This window comes from Zingiber officinale, chromosome 2B (genome assembly GCF_018446385.1).
Source record: "Zingiber officinale cultivar Zhangliang chromosome 2B, Zo_v1.1, whole genome shotgun sequence".
Classification (NCBI taxonomy): Eukaryota; Viridiplantae; Streptophyta; class Magnoliopsida; order Zingiberales; family Zingiberaceae; genus Zingiber; species Zingiber officinale.
This window is the reverse complement of record NC_055989.1, coordinates 105281756-105305612: the sequence shown is the minus strand read 5'-3', so window position 1 is coordinate 105305612 and position 23857 is coordinate 105281756. Positions and strand designations below refer to the sequence as shown.

General features: G+C 42.5%; 1 protein-coding gene and 1 pseudogene across 1 annotated transcript; both read right to left on the bottom strand.

Moving 5' to 3' along the window:
* Positions 1-440: 440 nt before the first annotated feature.
* Positions 441-2468, bottom strand: LOC122046644 (galactoside 2-alpha-L-fucosyltransferase-like). The gene is made up of 2 exons (XM_042607429.1): positions 2102-2468; positions 441-2028 (listed from the first exon to the last, which is right to left on the bottom strand). Exons 1-2 carry the CDS (start codon positions 2256-2258, stop codon positions 566-568), a joined length of 1620 nt encoding a protein of 539 aa, XP_042463363.1. The 5' UTR covers positions 2259-2468; the 3' UTR covers positions 441-565.
* Positions 2469-4295: 1827 nt separating this feature from the next.
* LOC122048518 lies at positions 4296-23281 on the bottom strand (annotated as a pseudogene).
* Positions 23282-23857: the final 576 nt, after the last annotated feature.

Below are 23857 nucleotides of genomic sequence, written 5' to 3'. Positions count from 1 at the left end.
GTGCTTCACGATGCCGTTGAAGAACTTCTTGTTTCTCATGGCCATACAAATCGAGAAGGAGAGAAAGTATCGATGATTGACATGGAGATGGAATAGGGAATCTCAACTCGCTCGTTTGATCTTGTAGGAGGGGGTGACACTGAAAATGGTGGGCATTGAAAATGATCACGCGTATCTCACATGAGAGATTCCGTTAGAGAAAACAGAAGAGTTGACGGTGGGGATAAATTTAGGATACTTTGTAAAATATGAGGGGCATAAATGACTGAGTAAAAACTTTAGGAACATAATTGGAACTTGATTGAAATATTAGGAATATCTAATGAATTATCCAAAAGAAGATAAATTACGATGTCAGTCTATAATCAACCATCAAGTGATCAGAAAATGAGAGAATTTTTTTTCTAAAAATATGTATGAGTTGAAAATTGATTGATCCCTTCTATGATTTGCTCGTATTGATTTTGTTAAGAACAAGAACATGAATGAATGAGTTATGCTTCTTATTCACCATCTCACTATGACATTTAACAACAAATAATTAAGAATTGCTCACTGCATTAATCTAATCGAAGAGTTTAAGGCCCCAATCGAAGTTCAAATCCTCGCAGTGGCGGACGTGCGGCACCACCTTCCCCTTGTCCACGACCCTCCCCGCCTTGCAGTCGTACGTCGGCGCGAAGTGGAAGCACGGCTCCATCGACGACGCCCGCCGGCACGCCTCGCCGCTGCCATTGTCCGGTCGCAGCAAGATCCACGGCCGCAGCCCGCCGAGGGCCTGCGCCACGTACCCGAACGTGGAGAAGGCGCTCGTCACCAGCGTGTCGCTGAAGCTCAGCAGGTAGATCTCCGCCAGCGCCTTGGCGTTGTGCCCCTGCCGCTCCGTCCGCTGCAACTCATCGTGGCTCGGCTGGAACACGCCCACCACCTCGCCGGTCGCCGTCGCCCGCTCGTAATACATGGCCTGCAGCGTATCGGAGTACCCAATCTGGAGGCTGGTCACTAGCACAGCCTTTGGCTTCGTTCCCATCGCCGGCGTCGTCGAGGAGTTCGCCGGCGCTTCCAGTTGAGTCTCCGGCAAGATGCGTTCTTTCATCGTGCAGTTGATGATTTGGTCGAGCATTTGCTCGAATTTGACAGGCGCATTGGGAAAATTTCGAACTTGAATCCCCACTCGATCCTTCGCGTTGGCTAAATAAGCCTCGTAGTACCTCGTCACGTAGCCCCAAACGGCGTTGGTGGGGTGAAGAAGGTACCTGCCCAAGTGGTGGAACACCGTTTCTTTCTCAGGGAACAGCTTCGACAGCTCCTGATCGTATCGGGACATAAGGAACAGAGCAGGCGTGAAGTACTGGTTCGAGCGGAGGAACAACCAGGCGAAGTTCTGTAGCAGGGGCTGCGCGTCGTCGCAGTAAAACATCTTGTCGTAGTCGCTGGCGTCGTGGGAAAGATGGAGGTAGAGGTAGGGCGGCAAGGAGGCCACCTTGTTCTCGAGCAAGTAGCCGTAGCTGCGCGGCGACTTGCTGTAGAAGTCATGGGTGTCCAAGTTGTAGATCGGGAAATCGGACGGCAGAGCCCATGAGCTATCGGGGAATGGCTCGCAGAAGGTGCCGTGGAGGCCCATGGGGATGCTGAGGAGGAGGACCCTGTCATTGAGGAGGGCGTAGAGGAAGGTGGAAACGAGGGCGATGAGTTGGTTGCCGAGGCCGTCAGACGGAAGCCAAACAAGGTACTTGCACTCGGAGTTTCCGGCGGCGGCAGAGCTGGCAGTGAGCTGTTGGAGGCTCCGGTTGAAGGGCTCCGTGTTGGGGCCGCACTTTTTGTGGAGGGCTTCGTAGCTTCGTAGCTTATGAAGGAGATAAGATGAAGGTGTGCGATTGGATTGCCAGAATAGGGAAGATTGGTAGCGGCTCACGCAGGAGGCTTCCTCGAAGTCAGGGCTCAGGAGGCCGCCGAGGAGCTTGTCCGGTTTCGCCGGCGAATCGCCCGTAGATGCTACTGCTGCTTCCGAAGAGCAGTTCTTGGGATCTGCGGCGCACGAGAAAACAAATCTAGCGCATGAAATTTCACAAAGATGTATTGAATTCGATCAACAAACTACCTTGTTCGAGTGCCGAGTAGCTGCCGCTGCGGATGAGCAAATCTAGCGGCAGATTGCGAGTAGCACCGGAGAGAACGAATAGGAGGATGACGAGAGTGAGGGAGGCGGCCACCAGGAACGGCTGCGTGGCAGAGCCGCGGACAAATTTGTCGGCCATGGCTGGGAAGACGAATTGTGACTAGCAATTCTTTCGGTGGCGCTGGCTGTATATATCTAGTCGGTTGTCCACGGTTGTGGCAGGAGGGTGGGCGAGCACGAACTACCAACCGCAAGAGACTAAAAGCCAGGAATAAGAAAAACGAACTACTGACCTAGAAGCCATTCTGAAACGAGGACGAGGTTGCAGACGATCGAATTGGAAATTGATTTGCACATGTCGCGTTTTGGAAACGTTTAATTTATGGGGCCGCCTTCTGCACGTCGATGGTCCAATGATGGGAAGTCGATTGCATTTCGTGTGTGGGGATCACGTTGAGACAGATCTATATGGAGTCAAAACATATCAATCCCTGGACGCATTTTAGTAAAGAAATGACGCGTTATTCCAATCTTACAGCCTTCCCCTTCCCTACGATTCCTCATTAATTGCATGCGTATGGATTCAGAGTTGTACGATATTTCATTCCCTCGTTACCAGCCAAGGGAGATCTCGACGCCTAATATGAGGTGCCAAATCCCTCTGACCCCTCTTTACAAATTGGAGGGACAAGTCGCGAGGATACCGAGAGAGACCGCCCGAACAATGGCGCGACCTGAGCCGTGTTGGATCGGAGAACATGGCGAGAGGAGGGTGACCAAACAATTTTAAGTTCTGAAAAAGATACATCACCAGAACAATGGCAGGGCGTGAGCCAAATTGGAGGGTCAGGCCACATGCTGTCAACCAGAGAACATGGCATGAAGAGGACTCATGGATCCTGCTTGCCCATGACCAGACATTTAATTTAAAGTTCTTGAAAATATAAATTGCAAATTCGAGCCACTCCATCTCAATAAAAAAAAAGAGTTAAAATTGCCCATGGCTTCGATGGCTCGTGGATACTCGTTACAATTAGGATTATAAATAAGAGTCAAAGTTAAATTTTATGATATTTAAACTCATTTGATAAGATAATCAAGTCAAACCAAGCATAAACTTGTCTTGAGTTAATTCGTTTAAATATTATTTAACTCTAAATTTAAATTTGTTTGATTAGTTATTGAGTTTAGTTATTGAGTTTGATAATACAAATCTATTTATTTATTTTGAAATTTTCTTTTTTATTTAACCGGCTGATAAAATTTTTATTGATGAATATAATTCACAAATATTGAAGGAGAGCCTTGGCGCAATAGTAAAGTTGTTGCTTTGTGACCAAAAAGTCACGGGTTTAAATCCTGAAAACAACTTCTTGCAAAAAAGTAAGATAAGACTGCGTATAATGGATCCTTCCTTGAGACCTCGCATAACGGGAGCTTCGTGCATCGAACTGTCCTTTTTTTTTTTTTTTATGATTCACAAATATTATTTATGAATATTGTTCACAAACATTATTGAGCTGAAGACAAATAGTTCAAGATTATTTATTTAGTTTAAAGAGTTATTAAAATTTATTTTGATTTTATATATATTGAATAAGCATAAATAACTTTTACAAAGTCAAAACTATGTTTGTTCACGAACGTTTAATGTATTTACGACCCTACTTATAAATGACTAGACATTTGAAGTCCTTGAAAAAAGAAGTCAACCCCCCAACTAAAGCTTCTTGGATTCTAACGTCAGTCCTGCTTATGGAGCAGCAGACTGAAGAATAATTCTGAATCATTTTGGTGCAGCAGAATGTAAAAAAATTAGCCTGTTGATTAGCAACCCAACTAATATACGAATACTCTCGTGCAGGGAGGGAGCTAGCCATGAAGACATACTTTTATGCAGAAGAAAAAATGAGATTGAAGCCAAAAGTTTGCATAAAAAACCATGTAATTGTGATCATTAAGGAAGAAAAATAATCATCATAATGGCATCCATAAGCCAAAGAAACAGAAAAGGATGTAATTTACTCAATCGATACCCTCTGGATTATAAATTCCCTTTTGTTCTTTCTTGAACTCTCAAGGCACGTTTAAAAACTTCCCAAGCACCCTAAACTGTTGTCGAAGAACAATTTCTAACCCTCACTTAAAAAAAAAACCATATGAGTGCCAAAAATCATAGCCGATGAATGAGCTCGTATGTTAAGAGTTGGGAGACGAGTACAGGGGACTTACACTTCAGGATCCCAGCAGCACCTAATCTATGCTTGTTAGATCACCACCTCTTTGATGTTTTGTGTGTAGCTTTTCCCAGGTGGAATGAAAATCAAATCATCCCATCCAGAATTCTTGTCATTTATCTGTGATCAGTTTGAAGTGAAGTTAGATACAGTAAAACCTTAACCGAAGACGGCTGTAGAAAGACTAACTTTATGGTCTTACCTCCATCTTTTTCAATACGTCTTCGAAACTTCCGACCTGCATAGGAATATTGCAATATGCCATGTGGCTTCTTTACACGACCATAGAACAGACATAATATTAAGAAAACTAATAAGTAGAAGCCTAGAAGGGAAAATTTCATATGTCGGTCACTGTCCCAAAACTATCACTTCACCATTTTCACATAATATGTAAAGAGTTTCAATATCGAAAAAATCTACAGCCTAAATCAATTTGTCCCTCCCACCAACTTCATTAGGTTTTCAATGGCCATTGATGCTATGAAATTTGGTGTCTTCTATTTTGGGACATAAGTGTCTCTGGTGTGATTCATAACCCTGTGAGTGCCTGCACCATAATATAATCAGGGTAGATCCCACATATATAGGACAGAGTGTTGCATATGTTGGGAATAAACCCGTTACAATCTTTTTGTGATCGTCTCAGAAGCTCTGTTTCACACTTCTGAGTCCATACCAAATGCACAAGTACTTACAATCAAGAAGGTTTGAGCAGATAATCTCAAACTGTCGACTCTATTGAGTCGATCCAAGCGCTGAGTAAGTGAGTCGCGGACACCGTGAGTTGTCGAGCAACGCCAAGTTGCTACCGAGAGTTGTTGACAGGATGTCAGGAGCTGCAACACGAACTCAAAGTGGATGCCGAGTCCAGCAGAGCGCTGTCTCCTTAAAACAGATTCGGCCCCTCCACGGTGCTCAGAGGATTAGGTGGACGTCTGTCTCCCAGGATAAAACGGCAGGATCACGAACACAACCGAGCACTGGTTGTCGTAACGATCTGAACTAGATCCGAAAACTATCACGATTTCTGTTGAGCAAAAGAAATGCCCAACAAAAAGGAAGGAAACATAGGGATTCAAAGAGGAAGGAAAGAGCACATGCACACAAAGCTTAGTTTTCCACACGAAACTCACTGAAGCTGTGTTCTTCTTCATTTCTGTGCTCAAGGTCTTATATAGACCTTATGCAAGCTTGGCTTGCAAGCACAGCAAGCCACAACGTAGCTTGCTGTTGGCTGCAAGTTGCCAGCAAGGCCACAACGTGGCTTGTTGGTGGCTGCAAGCAAGCCACGTTGTGGCTTGCATGCAAGTCACTTGGCTTGCAAGCTTGCTTGCCATGTGGCCTTGCTTGCCATGTGGCACAAGTAAGCGTGCCACGTGGTGTGTAAGCAAGCTGGCGACCTTCTTTATCTTGTATGTTGGTCAACAAGTTGTCTGACTGATGTAACAAACAATGGGGTTCACAAAAATACCCCTCGGGTTGATGTCATCCGGGCCCTGGATTTCCAACCCCCTTTGTTCCGAATCAGTCGGAAAGCCTTGCTTTCAATCGTTGTGGGAGTACAACCCACACGTCGCGTTTTCATTCAATTTTTTCCAACAATCCCCCACATGAATGAAAACAAGGATTTGTGAGTCTTCGACAGTTGAGTCGAATATAGGATAGGTAGGTGTTACCCTTTGAACCTTCCCTTGTAAACTTTGTTTACTCACTGGCTGATTAGTGTTGGTGCAACCTTAGGTCAAGGTTGACTTGGTTGACCTGACTCGAGTTGACCTGACTCGAGTTGTGTTTTGATGTTTGACGATGTTTGACGAGAAGAGAGTTGTATTCTTGATGTTTGACAAGAATAGGTGTTCGGGAGATTGTAGGTGCAACCTTAGGTCAAGGTTGACCTGGTTGACCTGATTCGCGAAAAGTCCAAGCAGGGAGCTTGGCATTGGAAAAGTCCAAGTATGGAGACTTGGCACTGGAAAAGTCCAAGCAGGGAGCTTGGCACGCGAAAAGTCCAAGCAGGGAGCTTGGCATTGGAAAAGTCCAAGTATGGAGACTTGGCACTGGAAAAGTCCAAGCAGGGAGCTTGGCACGCGAAAAGTCCAAGTATGGAGACTTGGCACGGGAAAAGTCCTGGTGAGTGAAGCCGGGCAGTGAGAAAGTCCTAACTGGGATGTTAGGCAGTTGGAAAGTCCTGGTGAGTGAAGCCAGGCAGTGGGAAAGTCCTAACTGGGATGTTAGGCAGTTGGAAAGTCCTGGTGAGTGAAGCCAGGCAGTGGAAAAGTCCTAACTGGGATGTTAGGCAATGAGAAAGTCCTAACTGGGATGTTAGGCAGTGTGGAAAGTCCTGGTGAGTGAATCCAGGCAAGGGAAAATCCAGATGGATCAGGGATGATCGGACATCTGGTGTTGAGGAAAGTCCAAGTAGGTCAAAGGGATTGACCGGACACTTGGCAGGGAGTTCTAGCAGGTCAAGGGAGTGACCAGATGCTAGGGATGAAGTACCAATAGGTCAAGGTTGACCGGATATTGGTTTGGAAGTCTTGGGACTTGGTTTGGGCAAAAACCAAGCTCTGGATCGGTCACCAGACCGATCCAGTGATATCTTGTTTTCTCTGATCGGTCCGGTGACCGATCAGATACCGAACAGAAGCTCTCTGTTCGGTGATTGATCGACTCAGTGCATATTATAGAAAACAAGAAAAACCTGATCGGTCCCACAAGCCCTTATTTCCCTTCCTCCCGATCTCTTCTCTGCGTCGAACTCTCCTTCTCTTCCCAACCGAAGCGCCGACGCGGACCACCTCTTCACCGGTCGTCTTCTCCTCTTCTCTCGCACGAGCACCCCAGACGTTGACCGACTCCCGATCCTTTCTTCTTCGAGCTCTCACGCGAGCATCTCCTTCTCGCGATTTCCTCCTCAAATCGCCTCTGTCCACAGCACGGGATCGCGACAGCATTGCTCATCCCGACGTCGACCGAGCCTTCTCCCCTCTTCTCCTCGCGAGATCCCGCAACCACAACCGCTTGCTCTCCTCACGTGAGCACCACAGCACCGCTGTCCTTGTGCCCTAGCGGGGACTCATCCACCGACGGATTGACTGGACTCGTCCACCTTACGGACACGCCGAGGAGTAGGAGCCCTAATCTCCGAACCTCGTTACATCGACGCGTTGAGGTTTGATCCTCTTGTTTTCGTTTCCTTGTTTGTTTTTCCGCTGCGCTGACAAATTGTAGGAAGAAACGCGAGACTTTGGGGTCGGCTATTCACACCCCCTCTCTAGCCGTACGAAAGATCCTAACAAGTGGTATCAGAGCGAAGGTTCGCTCTTCATCGGATCAACACCCGTGGGAGCAAAGCTAGAGAATGGATCTCTATGGAGAAGACGTCACCATTCCACCCTTCTACGAATGCAGCGATTTCGCGTATTGGAAGGTAAGGATGAAGTATTTTCTTATGACTAACATAATGAATTGGTTTTGTGTACAAGAAGGATTTACTCCTCCGGTGGATAAGGAAGGAAAACCACTTGAGAAGAAGGAGTGGACAAGAGAACAAATTCACAAATCCGAAATCAACAAAGAGGTAACGAAAATAATTGAATTTTCATTGCCTACTAACATCTTGTGTAAGATAGGTTACAACAATGCCAAGGAATTATGGGATAACTTGGCCAAATACCATGAAGAGAGCTCCACTTCAAGCCATGAAGAGGAGCCTAGTGAGCCAAGTAGCTCACATCATGAAGAGAGCAAATTGGAAGTTGAGGGTTACTCAACATCTAAAGAAGAAGAGGAAGTGAGTTCTTCTTCTTCAAGATCGGAGCACGAAGAAGAAGCTTCTACCTCCGGGAGGGATGAAGAAGAGAGCATCCATTTATCCTCAACCCTAGGTAACTCAAACACTTTAAGTTCAAGTAAATTGCATATAATGTGTTTTGAGTGTAGGGAATTTGGGCACTACAAGAGTAAGTGTCCAAAGAGGGTAAGGAAGACTCCACCGGCGCCAAAGGTCAAGGTAGCCGGAGTCCCGACACGCAAGGGCAAGGAGCACGTGGTGTGCTTCCAATGCAAGCGAAGGGGACATTATCGGAGTCATTGTCCGAGGGGGAGGCAACCTCACAAGGGCAAGAGACCGAGCACTTCTATAGGGGGAGCTAAGGCAAACCCTAAGGTATCATTTAAGTCTCATTCGTGCAATACTAGTAAGATGCATGCTAGAAATTTTATTGCACTAGTCAATAATGATAAGCATGATAACATTAGAAATCGATACACATGCTTAGGTGCCAAACATGTGAGCCTAGATAAGGATAACACTAGGAAAGCCAACCCTAGAATTACCCCATCTAAGGTTAAGGAGAACCTAGGTAGGAATCCCAAATCAACTAGACACATGCCTAGGAATGCCTCAAAGAAAAATGACAAATCAAAAATTGAGGTACTAGAGAAGGAGAATCAAGTCTTGAGGTCAAGACTTGATACTTTGGAAAATGCTCTTAAGAACTTGGAGAAGTCATCTCTAGGGTTTAAGGGTCAAAAACCAATGTCCAAGGACAAAAAGGGTTTGGGTCACAAACTTAAGTCCCAAGTGGTCAAGCCCACTTATCATAATGTTCCATTCGATTATGGAACAAAACCTAGGGCTAGGAAGACCACCAAGGTCACAAGGGGAGTCACCCCTAGAGTTGACCTTGATGAGACCCAAATGACCAAGGCGTTAAAGCCTAAGAGGGTCATTAGGAGGGTTGCTAGGGAAGTTATCCCTAGTGAATTTTTAGTGAACCCAATGAGCTCAAGTAGGTATTGGGTTCCTAGGAGCATTTTCTCTACCCCATAGATGGGTTAGAGAGTGTCAACTCCAATAAGAAGGGTAGTTAACCCAACTTTGAGGAAATTGACACTCAAGGAGCATTTTCAAGGTTTTGATAACCTTTGAAAATGAAAAAGAATTATTATTTACTCCTTAAAGAGTAAATTGTGCCATATTTGAAAAATATCGATTTCAATCTTATTTGGCACAATTTAAGAAAACCTAGAGAAATACCATAATTGGGATTTTGGTTTTTCTCTTAGGGATATATGGGCAATCTAGGGTTAGATTTTAAGTTAGCAAAGTGGTTAAGGATACTTAGATAGGTAATCTAGGTATATTTATCTATGCTAAATCTTGCCATGATTGTTTGCCCTCACATGTTCTCATTTATGATACCATTTTATGCCATGTCATCATCTCTTGCATTAATAATCAATTGAATTGATTTAAGGATGAAAAACACATTTTGATATTGAGATCAAATTTGTGTTTAGAAAATGCATGAGACCTTAGTCTAAGATACCTAAACCCATATCTCACATCAAAATTGACTTGGATGTGTTTGATACACTTTAGATGTGTGTGAGATATTAGGATCATGAGTTAGGATCAAGGTGCATAGTCCTTGTACCTAGATGACCCTAATTCAAGAAATTAAGGATCATAGGGAAAGCTTGTGTACAAGTCATGTACATCTAGCCCTAAGATTATGGTCCTAAATTCAAATGGTTTTAAAATCATTTTAAAATTGATTTGGAAAACCTTGATGAAGCCATCTTAGTGATTGCATTCATCATTGAACATTGTGATACAAAGTTGACTTAACTTTGAACTATTTCAAAGTTTTTGAATTTTGTATCAAGATTGAAAAATGGAAACTATTCTCATAGAAAACTATTTTTCCATGATAGTATATGTTATGAGGAATGTATCCTCAAAATTTAACATTTTTTCGAATTTTCTGGAATTTTTTAGGAGTTTCTGAATTTCCGGGAAGGGAAATCAGAAATCTCTGATTTCAGAGTGTGGATCGGTCACCGGACCGATCCAGTGATGATCCAGAAAGAGGATCGATCTGGGAATCGATCCAGGGGTTTCTGATCGGTTTGGGGACCGATCAGTGCGTGCCAGTTTCTGATTTTTCAGCTGTTGGTCTGAAATTTCAGCTGGAAGTTGGGTTTTGTGGATTTCTAAGGTTTGGAACTCTCAAAGACATTGTTGGTGCAATGGTCAAGGGGGAGTTGACCTCTAGGGGGAGTTTTACCTAATTGTCAAGGGGAGTTGACTTTTAGGGGGAGTTTTTTACTCCAAAAGACTCTTAAGGATTAGTGATATGGGATTATCACTAAGTTGATTGTTGGGTTTAGTATCAAGGGGGAAATTAAGAGTTTCAAATGAAAGGTATGAGACTTTCATTAGGAAGAAACTCTTGACCTTGATACCCTCCTTTTTGATGTGTGTCAAAAAGGGGAGAGTGTTCATTGGAGAATTATTGGAGAACCCAAGTTAGGTTATCGGGTTAACCTAAGCTAGGGAAAGAATGTCAAGGAATGTTCAAGGAAGAACATTGGAATTCTTTTTGATGTATGTCAAAAAGGGGGAGAATTATTGGAGAACCCAAGTTAGGTTATCGGGTTAACCTAAGGGGAGAATGTCCAGAGAATGTTCAAGGAAAGAACATTGGACATTGGAAGATGATTGAAAACCTAAGTTAGGTTATCGGGTTAACCTAACTTGATTATGGTTTTGTCAAACATCAAAAAGGGGGAGATTGTTGGTGCAACCTTAGGTCAAGGTTGACCTGGTTGACCTGACTCGAGTTGACCTGACTCGAGTTGTGTTTTGATGTTTGACGATGTTTGACGAGAAGAGAGTTGTATTCTTGATGTTTGACAAGAATAGGTGTTCGGGAGATTGTAGGTGCAACCTTAGGTCAAGGTTGACCTGGTTGACCTGATTCGGGAAAAGTCCAAGCAGGGAGCTTGGCACGCGAAAAGTCCAAGCAGGGAGCTTGGCATTGGAAAAGTCCAAGTATGGAGACTTGGCCGGAAAAGTCCAAGCAGGGAGCTTGGCACGAAAAGTCCAAGCGGGAGCTTGGCATTGGAAAAGTCCAAGTATGGAGACTTGGCATCGAAAAGTCCAAGCAGGAGCTTGGCACGCGAAAAGTCCAAGTATGGAGACTTGGCAGGGAAAAGTCACGTGAGTGAAGCCGGGCATGAGAAAGTCCTAACTGGGATGTTAGGCGGTTGGAAAGTCTGGTGAGTGAAGCCGATGGGAAAGTCCTAACTGGGATGTTAGGCGGTTGGAAAGTCTCGTGAGTGAAGCGGTGGAAAAGTCCTAAGCGGGATGTTAGCAATGAGAAAGTCCTAAGCGGGATGTTAGGCGGTGTGGAAAGTCCTGGTGAGTCCAGGAGCAAGGAAAATCCGATGGATCGGGGATGACCGGAACATTGTTGAGGAAAGTCCAAGTAGGTCAAGGATTGATGGACACTTGGCGGGAGTTCTAGCAGGTCGAGGGTGACCGGATGCTAGGGATGAAGTACCAATAGGTCAAGGTTGACCGGATATTGGTTTGGAAGTCTTGGGACTTGGTTTGGGCAAAAATTGCTGGATCGGTCACCGGACCGATCCAGTGATATGTTTTCTGACGGCGGTGACCGATCGGATCACGAAGCTCTGTTGATTCTTGTCGATCGGTGTGACCGTCGGAAGAACAGAGGCGAAAGAGGACCGATCGGTCCACGCCATCTGATCAAAGATGTCCCGACGGACCGATCGAGACGCAGCATCGCGAAGAAGGAAGGATGATGCGTGGACCGATCCACTTTCCGATCGGTGCGTGGACCGATCGAGTCTAAGCTGCTGACGCAACGGCTAGTTTCTTCACTGTTTCTTCTTCGCAGGTATAAAGGATCGAGGGCATCTGCTGTGCGTCTCTCTCCTTCTTTCTCTTCTTTCTGCTGCTGAGCTCTGCTGAGTTCTTGAAGCGTTGAAGCTTTGCGTGAGCTTCCCTTTGGCTGGGTCACCTGCTGTTGTAGGCGCTTGGAGCTGCTGCTTCTTCCAGTCGAAGAGAAGGCAAGCAAGAGTTTTCTTACTGTTGTATTTCTTGCTGTCTTTCTTTGTATTTCTGTACTCTCCTTACTTGCTGTTGCAAGAGTGTGTTGTGGCGAGGTTTCTCCACCCATAAGGAGTTTGTATTAGCCGGTTCTCCGGGGACTCATCCACCGACGGATTGACTGGACTCGTCCACCTTACGGACACGCCGAGGAGTAGGAGCCCTAATCTCCGAACCTCGTTACATCGACGCGTTGAGGTTTGATCCTCTTGTTTTCGTTTCCTTGTTTGTTTTTCCGCTGCGCTGACAAATTGTAGGAAGAAACGCGAGACTTTGGGGTCGGCTATTCACACCCCCTCTCTAGCCGTACGAAGGATCCTAACAATTAGTAGACGTGATGTCTTTGAACTGTTCGGCCCTTGGTGTAAGCATGGACAGATCTTACCCAAGACTCTCCCTGATATAGCTCAGGTCTTATGAGTGTGTTCGTTCTTGGCCATGAACACGCTTAGTTATGTGAGAAGCTCAGAATTGTACCTCCAATTCGCTTCGAAGCGGCCTCACTTCTTTCTCACATAGGTGATCCCTCAAGAGTTGCCATTTACTCTTTTTGATCATTAAAAGCCTATCGGCTTACCCTGGTCTCGTCACTGTTTCATGGGGCTTCCCCTACAGTGTGTCTAGTCAGTGCAGATTAGTTGTCCTTTTGAACCTAGTTCTTAGGATCTCCAGTTAGCATAGGTTGGGTGTCCTCTGTACTGATCGCTGACAACGACATCAAGCTCATTCCCTGTGATGAGCTTGCAACTAACTCTCGATTTAACCCTTTGGTTAGCGGATCCGCTAGGTTATCTTTTGACTTCACATAGTCAACAATGATAACACCAGTTGAGAATAGTTGTCTAATGGTATTATGTCTACGACGTATATGTCTAGACTTACCATTATACAGATGGCTCTGTGCCCGACCAATTGTTGATTGACTATCGCAATGTATGCAAATCGCCAGCACAGGTTTTCGCCAACGTGGAATATCTTCTAAGAATTGTCGTAGCCATTCAGCCTCTTCACCACATTTGTCAAGAGCTACAAACTCAGATTCCATCGTGGATCTGGTTATTACAGTTTGCTTAGAAGATTTCCAGGAAATGGCTGCACCAGCTAAAGTGAATACATATCCACTCGTAGACTTAGAGTCTTTTATATCAGATATCCAACTTGCATCACTGTATCCTTCGATCACAGCGGGATATCTCGAATAGTGCAGTCCATATTCACGAGTATACCTTAAGTACCTCAGTACTCTTGTTATCCCTTTCAATTCAACACCGGGATTACTCGTGTATCTACTCAGTTTACTCACCGTGTACAACTCATCAAGTACATCAAACTTCCAATAACTCGAGAGTACTCTATCTGAGAGACTTTTCGATTTTTCGATAGATGTTGACTGGTATCTATCGCTTCGTGCCAACGCAGTATCACCCTTGGTGAATTTCTCAAGAATCTTGTCCACGTAATGGGACTGACTAAGAACAAGTCCTTCTGTCGTTCTACGAATTTTGATTCCTAGAATCACATCAGCTAGCCCCATATCTTTCATGTCAAATCTTGAGTTCAACATATCTTTTATGGATTTGATTATCTTATCATTACTCCCAATGATAAGTATGTCATCTACATAGAGGCACAAGATGACATAGTCACTCTCTGTGACTCTCATGTAGACACATTTATCACATTCATTGATCTTGAATCCACATTCCTTCATGGCATTATCGAATTTCTCATGCCACTGCTTTGGTGCTTGTTTCAAGCCATATAATGACTTCACCAATCTACAGACCTTGTTTTTCTGTCCTAGCACAGAAAACCCCTCAGGTTAGTCCATGTAGATTTCCTCTTCTAAATCCCCGTTTAGAAATGCTGTCTTGACATCCATTTGATGTATTTCGAGATTCCATAGAGCAGCAATAGCCAACAATACTCTAATGGAAGTGATTCTCGATACCGGAGAGTATGTATCGAAGTAATCAAGGCTTTCTCGTTGTCGGTATCCTTTGATTACCAATCTGCCCTTGTATTTATCGATTGTGCCATCTGATTTCATTTTCTTCTTGAAGATCCACTTGCAACCTAATGGTTTACTTCCCGGAGGAAGCTCCACGAGTTCCCAAGTGTGATTTTGCAAGATAGATTCTATCTCAGATGCAATTGCCTCTCTCCAGTGAGGTTCATCAGATGAGCTTACTGCTTCTGAGTAACTCCGGGGCTCACTTTCCAGTATGAAAGTGATAAAATCCGATCCATAGGATTTTTCTACTCGAGCTCGTTTACTCCGTCTAAGCTCAACCTCCACTGGTTCAGCATCTTTTTCTTCGTCTTGTGTTTCATATGCCCGTTTTGAGGAGCTAGCATCCTCTCGGGTCTTAAAAGGAAATACATGCTCAAAGAATGAGGCATTTCTTGATTCGATTATCGAGTTCTTGTGTATCTCCGGTATGTGTGACTCAAACACACAAAATCTATATGCAGCGCTGTTTTGTGCATATCCAATAAATATGCAATCAACAGTCTTTGGTCCTATCTTAATCCGTTTCGGATCAGGTACCAACACTTTGGCAAGACACCCCCACATTCGTAAATATTTGTAGGACGGTTGTCTTCCATTCCACAACTCATAAGGGCTCTTATCTAGTGTCTTCCGGGGCACCTTATTTAAAAGGTAATTAGCTGTTAACACAGCTTTCCCCCACATGGACTCTGACAATCCAGAGCTTAATAGAAGAGCATTCATCATCTCCTTAAGCGTTCGGTTCTTTCGCTCAGCAACTCCATTTTGCTGAGGAGTATAAGGAGCTGTTGTTTCGTGTTTGATCCCATGTTCAGCACACAACTCAACGAACAGTGACACATATTCACCGCCTCGGTCACTTAGAACCACCTTAATCTTTCTATTAAGCTAGTTTTCAACCTCGTTCTTATAGAGAGCAAATTTCTCTATAGCTTCATCCTTACTTTTGAGAAGATACACATAACAGTATTTTATGTTATCATCTACAAAAGTGATGAAATATTTATTACCACCACGTGTTGGCGTACCTTTTAGGTCGCACACATCAGTGTGGATTAGGTCAAGTGGTTTATTACTTCTTTCAATATGTTGAAAGGATGACCTTGTCATTTTTGCTTCAACACAAATCTCACACTTGTGTTTTGGGTCAAGGTGGAATGTAGGTATGCTTTGCATGTTTATTAATCTACGCAATACATCGTAGTTAACATGTCCTAGTCTACCATGCCACAAACACGAAGACTCAAGCATATAAGTGGAAGAGCTTTCACTTTTATTTATCTTGGGCCTAATGGCCATTACATTGAGCTTAAACAACCCATCAGATACATAGTCTCTTCCTATAAACACTCCATGTTTGGACAATACAACTCTGTTCGACTCAAAAACAATGCGAAAGCCATGCTTGCTCAACAGTGAGCCGAATACTAGATTCTTTCGAATCTCCGGAACATATAGCACATTGTTTAGAGTGAGATCCTTGCCCGAGGTCATTTTCAGCACCACTTTTCCTTGGCCTATGACGTCCGAGGTTGCTGAGTTCCCCATGAACAGTTTATCTCCAGCGACTTCTTCGAAGTTGTGGAGCAGCTCTTTGTTGCAGCACACATGTCTGGTGGCTCCAGTATCAATCCACCATTGTCGAGGATTGGAACCTATTAGGTTCACTTCAGAGATCACGGCGCAGAGATCCATATCCTGTTCTCCTACCAGGTTGGTCTCAGGCTTTTTCTTCTTTGGCCTTTTACAGTCTGAAGCCTTGTGACCCATACGATCACAATTGTAGCATTTCCCTAAGAACTTCTTTTTCATGTTTTGTCCTTTGGGTTGCGTCGTGGAAGATTTTGGATGCTTCCGTTTTGAGCTTTGTCCGTGCTCAACAACATTGGCTTTTACAGTAGCCTGAGAGAACAGTTTTCTCTCCGAATTCTTGTTGTCTTCTTCTATACGAAGGCGAACAACAAGTTCCTCCAGGTTCATTTTCTCCCGCTTGTGCTTCAGATAATTCTTAAAATCCTTCCAGCCAGTTGGTAGCTTTTCGATGATAGCTGCCACTTGGAAGGTTTCGCTCAGAGTCATATCTTCTGAGTGAAATTCTTGTAAGAGTACTTGAAGCTCCTGGACTTGACTGATTACAGACTTCGAGTCACTCATCTTATAGTCCAGGAAACGACCAACAATAAACTTTTTGGCCCCAGCATCCTCCGATTTATATTTCTTGTCCAGAGATTCCCACAGTTCCTTTGCCGTTTTTATCTCACAATACACAATATAGAGTGAGTCGGCAAGATTGTTAAGGATGTAGTTTCGACAGAGGAACTCAGACTCGTTCCATTTGTCGAGTAGAAGGAGGGTGTTCACCTCATCTACACCCTTAACAACCTTGGGAATTTCTTCGGTCAAGATACGTGCCAGACCTAGCGTGGTTAAGTAGAAGAACATCTTCTGCTGCCACCGCTTGAATTTCACAACTGTGAATTTTTCTGGCTTTTCCCCGTGATTGATTGGCACATTCCCAATCGGGGCGGAGGAGGCCGGCACATGTTGAGCCTGTTGCATCTCAACATTTTCTGCCGCCATCATAACAGAATGAATCTGTTTTAAGTTTTGTTGGGAATAAACCCGTTACAATCTTTTTGTGATCGTCTCAGAAGATCTGTTTCACGCTTCTGAGTCCATACCAAATGCACAAGTACTTACAATCAAGAAGGTTTGAGCAGATAATCTCAAACTGTCGACTCTATTGAGTCGATCCAAGCGCCGAGTAGGTGAGTCGCGGACACCGTGAGTTGTCGAGCAGCGCCAAGTTGCTACCGAGAGTTGTTGACAGGATGTCAGGAGCTGCAACACGAACTCAAAGTGGATGCCGAGTCCAGCAGAGCGCTGTCTCCTTAAAACAGATTCGGCCCCTCCACGGTGCTCAGAGGATTAGGTGGACGTCTGTCTCCCAGGATAAAACGGCAGGATCACGAACACAACCGAGCACTGGTTGTCGTGACGATCTGAACTAGATCCGAAAACTATCACGATTTCTGTTGAGCAAAAGAAATGCCCAACAAAAAGGAAGGAAACATAGGGATTCAAAGAGGAAGGAAAGAGCACATGCACACAAAGCTTAGTTTTCCACACGAAACTCACTGAAGCTGTGTTCTTCTTCATTTCTGTGCTCAAGGTCTTATATAGACCTTATGCAAGCTTGGCTTGCAAGCACAGCAAGCCACGTTGTGGCTGGCTGGCAAGCATGCAAGCCACAACGTGGCTTGCTGTTGGTTGCAAGTTGCCAGCAAGGCCACAACGTGGCTTGCTGGTGGCTGCAAGCAAGCCACGTTGTGGGTTGCATGCAAATCACTTGGCTTGCAAGCTTGCTTGCCATGTGGCCTTGCTTGCCATGTGGCACAAGTAAGCGTGCCACGTGGTGTGTAAGCAAGCTGGCGACCTTCCTTATCTTGTATGTTGGTCAACAAGTTGTCTGACTGATGTAACAAACAATGGGGTTCACAAAAATACCCCTCGGGTTGATGTCATCCGGGCCCTGGATTTCCAACCCCCTTTATTCCAAATCAGTCGGAAAGCCTTACTTTCAATCGTTGTGAGACTACAACCCACACGTCGCGTTTTCATTCAATTTTTTCCAACAGCATATGCAAACAAAGTAGGTATAAGGTAGATTTTTTTTTTACCTCGCCAAAAGCCCGTCCCAAATGCATATTTTAGTTTACATCTTATTGCTCCGCCCCATTTAAGAGGCTAGATGGGGCAGGATGGGGAAGAATTTTATATTCCCCACCCCATCGTCATTCCTACTCAAGCTTATTAACCATTACATATGAGGACCATGTGAACTTTGTCAATGGTGTATTGTAAGAAAACATCATTAACGTCACCCCGTTGGAATCACCTGCATGATAAGAGGAATGAGTTGACTAACCATTGTCCGAGAGAAGGAAAGCCCATTCTCTTCTTCATTCATCTTTTGCTTGCGTAGAACTTGAAACAACAGTACATATGGAACATCACCATAAGGCTTGCTACTTTTGACCCTAAAATCATTGTTTTCCTTTTCTTTATTCCAGAAGCAGTATACTCTTTTTATTGTTAACATAAATGACCATTTAGCTATCATTCTTAGTTGCCAATGAGATTCGTGGGGCCGACCGTGTGGGGCTCTTGGGATGACGGATTCCACCTTTTATTATCATTGGTTATCAATGAGGTTTGCTAAAACTAATTAAATATTATTTAAGTGATCAAAAAAGTCCTCGAGGTAGGGTTGAGTTGGCTACTGTGGAGCAAAACTTACTACAATGGGTAGGGATCGATTCTCGGTAAAGTCGAATGAACAACCCTCCCCGCAGTGACCAACTACAACTTCTCGATTCACCTCCTCACATATGGTCGTGAGGCTGACTGTGTGGGGTTGCTGGGGAGACGGATTCCACCTTTTATTATAATTGATTGCCAATGAGATTTCAATGGGAAAAAAAACCTAAGTGATACTGTTAACATAAATGACCATTTAGATATTATTCTTAGTTTCCCATGATGTTTCTATGAAAATGAATAGCCCTAGAAAATTTGATTGAGATGAACAATCCTTCAAAAAAGTTTCACCTTGGCAAACAAAGCTGCAAAGGAATCATACAGACAAATACCGAAATGATCTTAATGCGAGCGGCTCCCAAATGACAAACCTTTTGCCACAAGTAGAAGAAATAATAATCAGGAATTTCTTCTTTGGCAAAAAAATGTAGGTCATTCTTTAGCAAATTCAAAAGAGGTTAGATTAGTTAGTTTATGTTGGACATAACATGCCACAACTAGCCCACTCTAGTTCTGATGCATTACTGTTTCCTTCATTTCACCAACAAGAATAGAAAATTCATATGCATGACACACTTCTCAGGGGAAACCCATTTGATTAAAGGAGTACGGATGAGTTTCGCTGAGGTTGATTACAAGTATTTTGACAATATTGAAACTCAGAAGGTCTGGATGGAAACTAACATAGGTTTGTAAAGTCAGGAGAATATTCTATAAAAAAAAGGATAATATTTTAAAGGGGCAGGAGAGCAAAGTGAAATTTTCCCCAAATAAAAAGACAAATTTTTTACCATTATATTTTGATATAATCCAGATCCCCTTATGCATTGGAAACTATAAGTAGTTTTCTTTCTATGTCTTCCTGCAAAAGATATAGGTTTAGTAAGCTTCTTTTACAGATTTATCTAGGTGTAGTTTCTGCAGTCAATGGCAGCACTAGCTCACCTTCTGAAAATATTTTGGACAGCAACGCTTGTTTTTCTTCTTAACAATCAAAAGGTCTAACTGCACAAGAAACTAATTGTTCTCACTTCTCACCAATGAGATATAAAGATGTCATATTACAATAAGTCCTAAGACAAGCTAGTTAACTATCCATAAATTGCCCAAAAATAACAGAACATGGAAATAATCAGACAAGAAGCCTTGAGCACCATTAGGAAACATCATAAGAGATTTAAACTTCATACTAATTGTTAGTGATTCCATGCTGTGGATGAACCTAACGTAGTTGTCAATTCAACAACTTCAATTAGCAGATAGAGCAGTCCCATCGATGTAACAAATGAACATGAAGACAGTTATCATAACCCTTCAGAAAAAAAGAAGAGAAGGAAATCTTTTCATCCAAGGAACATGTATTATCATACGTTGTAAAAGTTGATTTTGACCCTATGCTGTTTAGAAATTTGAATTCATCAGTTAAACAAAATTCATCACTTTTTATTTCTACCATCAATTACATCTACAAAATCTTCTAACAAACCTGTGTAACCATTTGATTTTCAGTTTTAAAAGTACATTCTTAGCTACATATGAGCCAGTAATCACTGATTAATTTCAATAAAACGGGAATTGATAGCTGACTATACCTGAAAGACAGGAACTCCATCTCCATCAAAGCCCTGTGAGATATCTGCAGATCGTAACTGAAAATTCAAACAAGAATTTTCAGTCCACGAGGAAAGACAAAAGAGAAACAAGAATCTATTGAGTAAGAAATTAGGAAAAACAAGAACTAAAAGTGAATAATCAAACTTGCATGTTCTAGTGAGTAGAATGAGAAGCACTATCGGTATAAATTCAGGAAAAGAAAAGGACAGATAAGTACCATATAGATTGAGGATTTGGTGATTATACACAATCATTTGGAAAAGAATAATTAATAAGGAAAACTGATGCATAATTCCATTTAATCATGACTAGCATGTACGAGGTAGAGAAAATAGTCTGTGTTTACTTGAGTGGAAAATAGAGGAATGAGATTTGAGGATAAAACATAGGGGTAAAAAAGAAAATATTGTTCCTTGTGTTTACTTAAACTTATGAAAATGGGATGGATGAGATAAATAAGCACAAAGTACAGTCAATCAGGAGACCCATCACAGCACCTACCAACCAGTCATACCATCCCTTTGGATTATCCCTCCTTTTAGTGTCTCGTTTAGGGTAGAAAGGAAATGTGGGGAAATTTATATCTCTTTACTACCCCTCTCTGGTTTTCTTCTAAGTAAACATAGAAGAACCTTTCCTTCCATCCTTTCTTCCGCCTCTTTTCCACATCCTTTTTGTCCAAGCAAACATGGGCTATTCAATGGTTCATTTATCTCAGGTTGATGACAAAATCATGCTTACCTAGACACCAAGTAAAAGTAGATAGAGTTGACATAAAATGATGGCACGGTCTGCCTGATTGTTTTATGCAACTGCAATAAGTTACAAGTGAAATATTAAAAGAAGAGTATCTTAAGGTCACAAGTATATGAAGGTGGTAATCATAATGCATAGTGTGTAATATATGCCAAAAGGTCCTGTTTCAACCTATTAAGATCATGGCTTCATACTACATTAACTGTTACTTTCGTAACATCTCAAAGTATATGGAAGGACACACAAAACAAGATGAGAGGAAACAGTTGGATAAACCATCAAGAAATAGAGTATTACAAGCCTCGATGGACTCTACCTCAGAATAATTAAGTCAGTTATACTATTGTGGCTAATAAAATAGCACCAAATATACTTTGACAACCATACAAATTTACAGTGTGAATAAATGGGTGGAAACTGAAAAGGAAAGGGAGGAGGAAAAGGAAAGGATAAGAAAGAGAATAAAAGGTAATTTACTTGGAAGAAAAAAAAAAAAAACGGAAGTGGAGGGAAGGCCATGCAATTCCCTATTTCTTTCCAGTTCAAATTTGAGTGGAAGTAGAAATAAAACAAAAACAAAGAAAGGCACCCATGTCAACCATCATGAGTTTTTCTTCTTTCCAACCTGTTGTCCCTCTTCCCTTCAAGTATACAAGATAGAAGAAATCACATTTTAACAGATTCTGATTGAAAAAAAACACACAATATATTTACTTCAAGTTGTGTGACTATGATATTAGTTGGCGGAGGAAACAAATAAAAGAACATACTGTTAGAGCATTCTTTATCTGAAGAGGATGTGGTAAAAAACGACATGCAATTCCTTCAAGCTTTAGCATACAAACCTACAACATGGAATGAATAAGTAATATACTGTATGTAACCTGAAAAGGTAGAGTACAATTAGTGACAAAATTGCAATAAAAAAAAAAACAGCAGTCCTTACGCATAGAATCCAAAAAAAAAAACTGAAATCCTTTGAAAATGATATCACAAGAACATGATTTAAAGAAACAGTTCCCTGCACTTGTTAAAATTAATTCAAGTTCCTCAATTAGCAGAATTGTGAAAAAGTTTCTATTACAGCACACAGATGTTGAGAAAGCAGTGGAACACAATTGTAGATGCAGTACATAGCTAGAACAATCACAGGCAAACACAATTTTCCACTGATCGCCGACCTTAGACCTCAATTATGTGACATTATAGAGGCGACTTAATATTTCCAATATCCACAACAAGAAGACATTCTCCCAACTACATATATTTCATTCAAAATGAAAGGTGAAAAAGAATAGATAGAGAAATTATTCCCCTGATTAATCTGTAAGAATGAGACATACATTGTTTCTATGAGATGCCTAGTTGGCTAGATGGTGGTAGACTTGCTACAATGAAGCAAGAGAATGGGCGCATGTTCTCGGGAAAAAATCCCTTTCACTCCCTAGTCAACTTGGCGAATGACTATAAGCTGATCTCGTGATTTACCTCCTTTCACATAATCTGAGAATGAGCTACGAGAGACTTGAGGTGAACATAATCCCCTTTTGTAAGAAAAGAATGAGACGTACATTTTTAAAAATATATATATAGAGAGAGATTTTTAAAGAGACATTACAGTTTTTTATGACACATGTTATCAAACAACATCATTTACCCTTGATCTTAAGATCACCAAGAAAATTTACAATGGCCAAATCAATGTGACTGGGAAGATTTATTTGAGTAATTAAAAGGTAACAAATAAGCAACAGAAGTAACCTGGTCGAGAGCGATGGGTACAAATTTTGCTCCCCTGACCAAATGGGCTGCCGCAACTTAACCTGTACAACGCAGAGTTACAAGATTTAAGCCGACGAGCACATCTATTTAACATAAGAAGGAAAAAAAAAAAGGGAGTAGAGATGGCATCAATAGGCGGAGAGCCGGAGAAACTAAAGGCTGAAGAGATAAGAAAGGAACCTGGGAGAGGAGGGTTGAGCGTCCTCTTGCCGGAAGCAAAGGATCCCAAGGGACCGGAAATTGTCGCTGGAGTCGGAAATGAGGATGAACTCGTTGTTCGAGTTGCTTACCGTGTACACAGACGTCCTGGCCAGCGTCTTCGCCACGTAGCCTCCACTGAGTGCGAGATCAAATGCATGCTTCCCCTGGGCCGGCGACGACGCGGTCGCCGATCCCACGGAAGCTGCCGCAAAAAGGGGTAAGGAAGTGGCCAGGACGAGACGACGACCTTGATCGACGGGAGGAAAGCTCGGAACTGAGGCGGGAGACATGGTGGCGGAGGAAGGAGGCATCTGCGTCCAGAGGGTCAGGGCTCATCGTTGGCGAGCGCGACGCCGACGCCGACGCCGACGCCGAGGTGTCCTCCATCGGGATTGCGGCGGCAATAGGGGAAGAGTACGAGCACCGGATTTGCTCATTTGTATTACTACTACCTTACGTAGTCCTTAAAAACGGTATATAATTTCCATATCATATATCTAAAATTTAAGATAATAATTTACTTTATTAAAATTAGATAAGACAAACACTTTTCGCTATATACTATATTAATTATTTTAAAAATTTTATTATCTTTAAATTTTTTAGAATGAGTAAAGGGAAAGGAAATAAAAAAATATTATTTTATTTTAGGATAGAGGTTTCATTCTCTAAATTTAGAGAATTATTCATCAAATCTAAATTTAAATTTAAAGAATAAATAAAGTAGATGTAAAGATTTTTTATTTACTCTATCTAAAATTTAAGATAAAATTTTTGGATGGAGTAGCTTATGTAGATGTTCTTATGCCCTGTTTATCTTGTATTTGTTAAGAAAGATGGATAAAATCAATTCTTTAAACTATTTAGTTAGATAAATAAAAAAATAA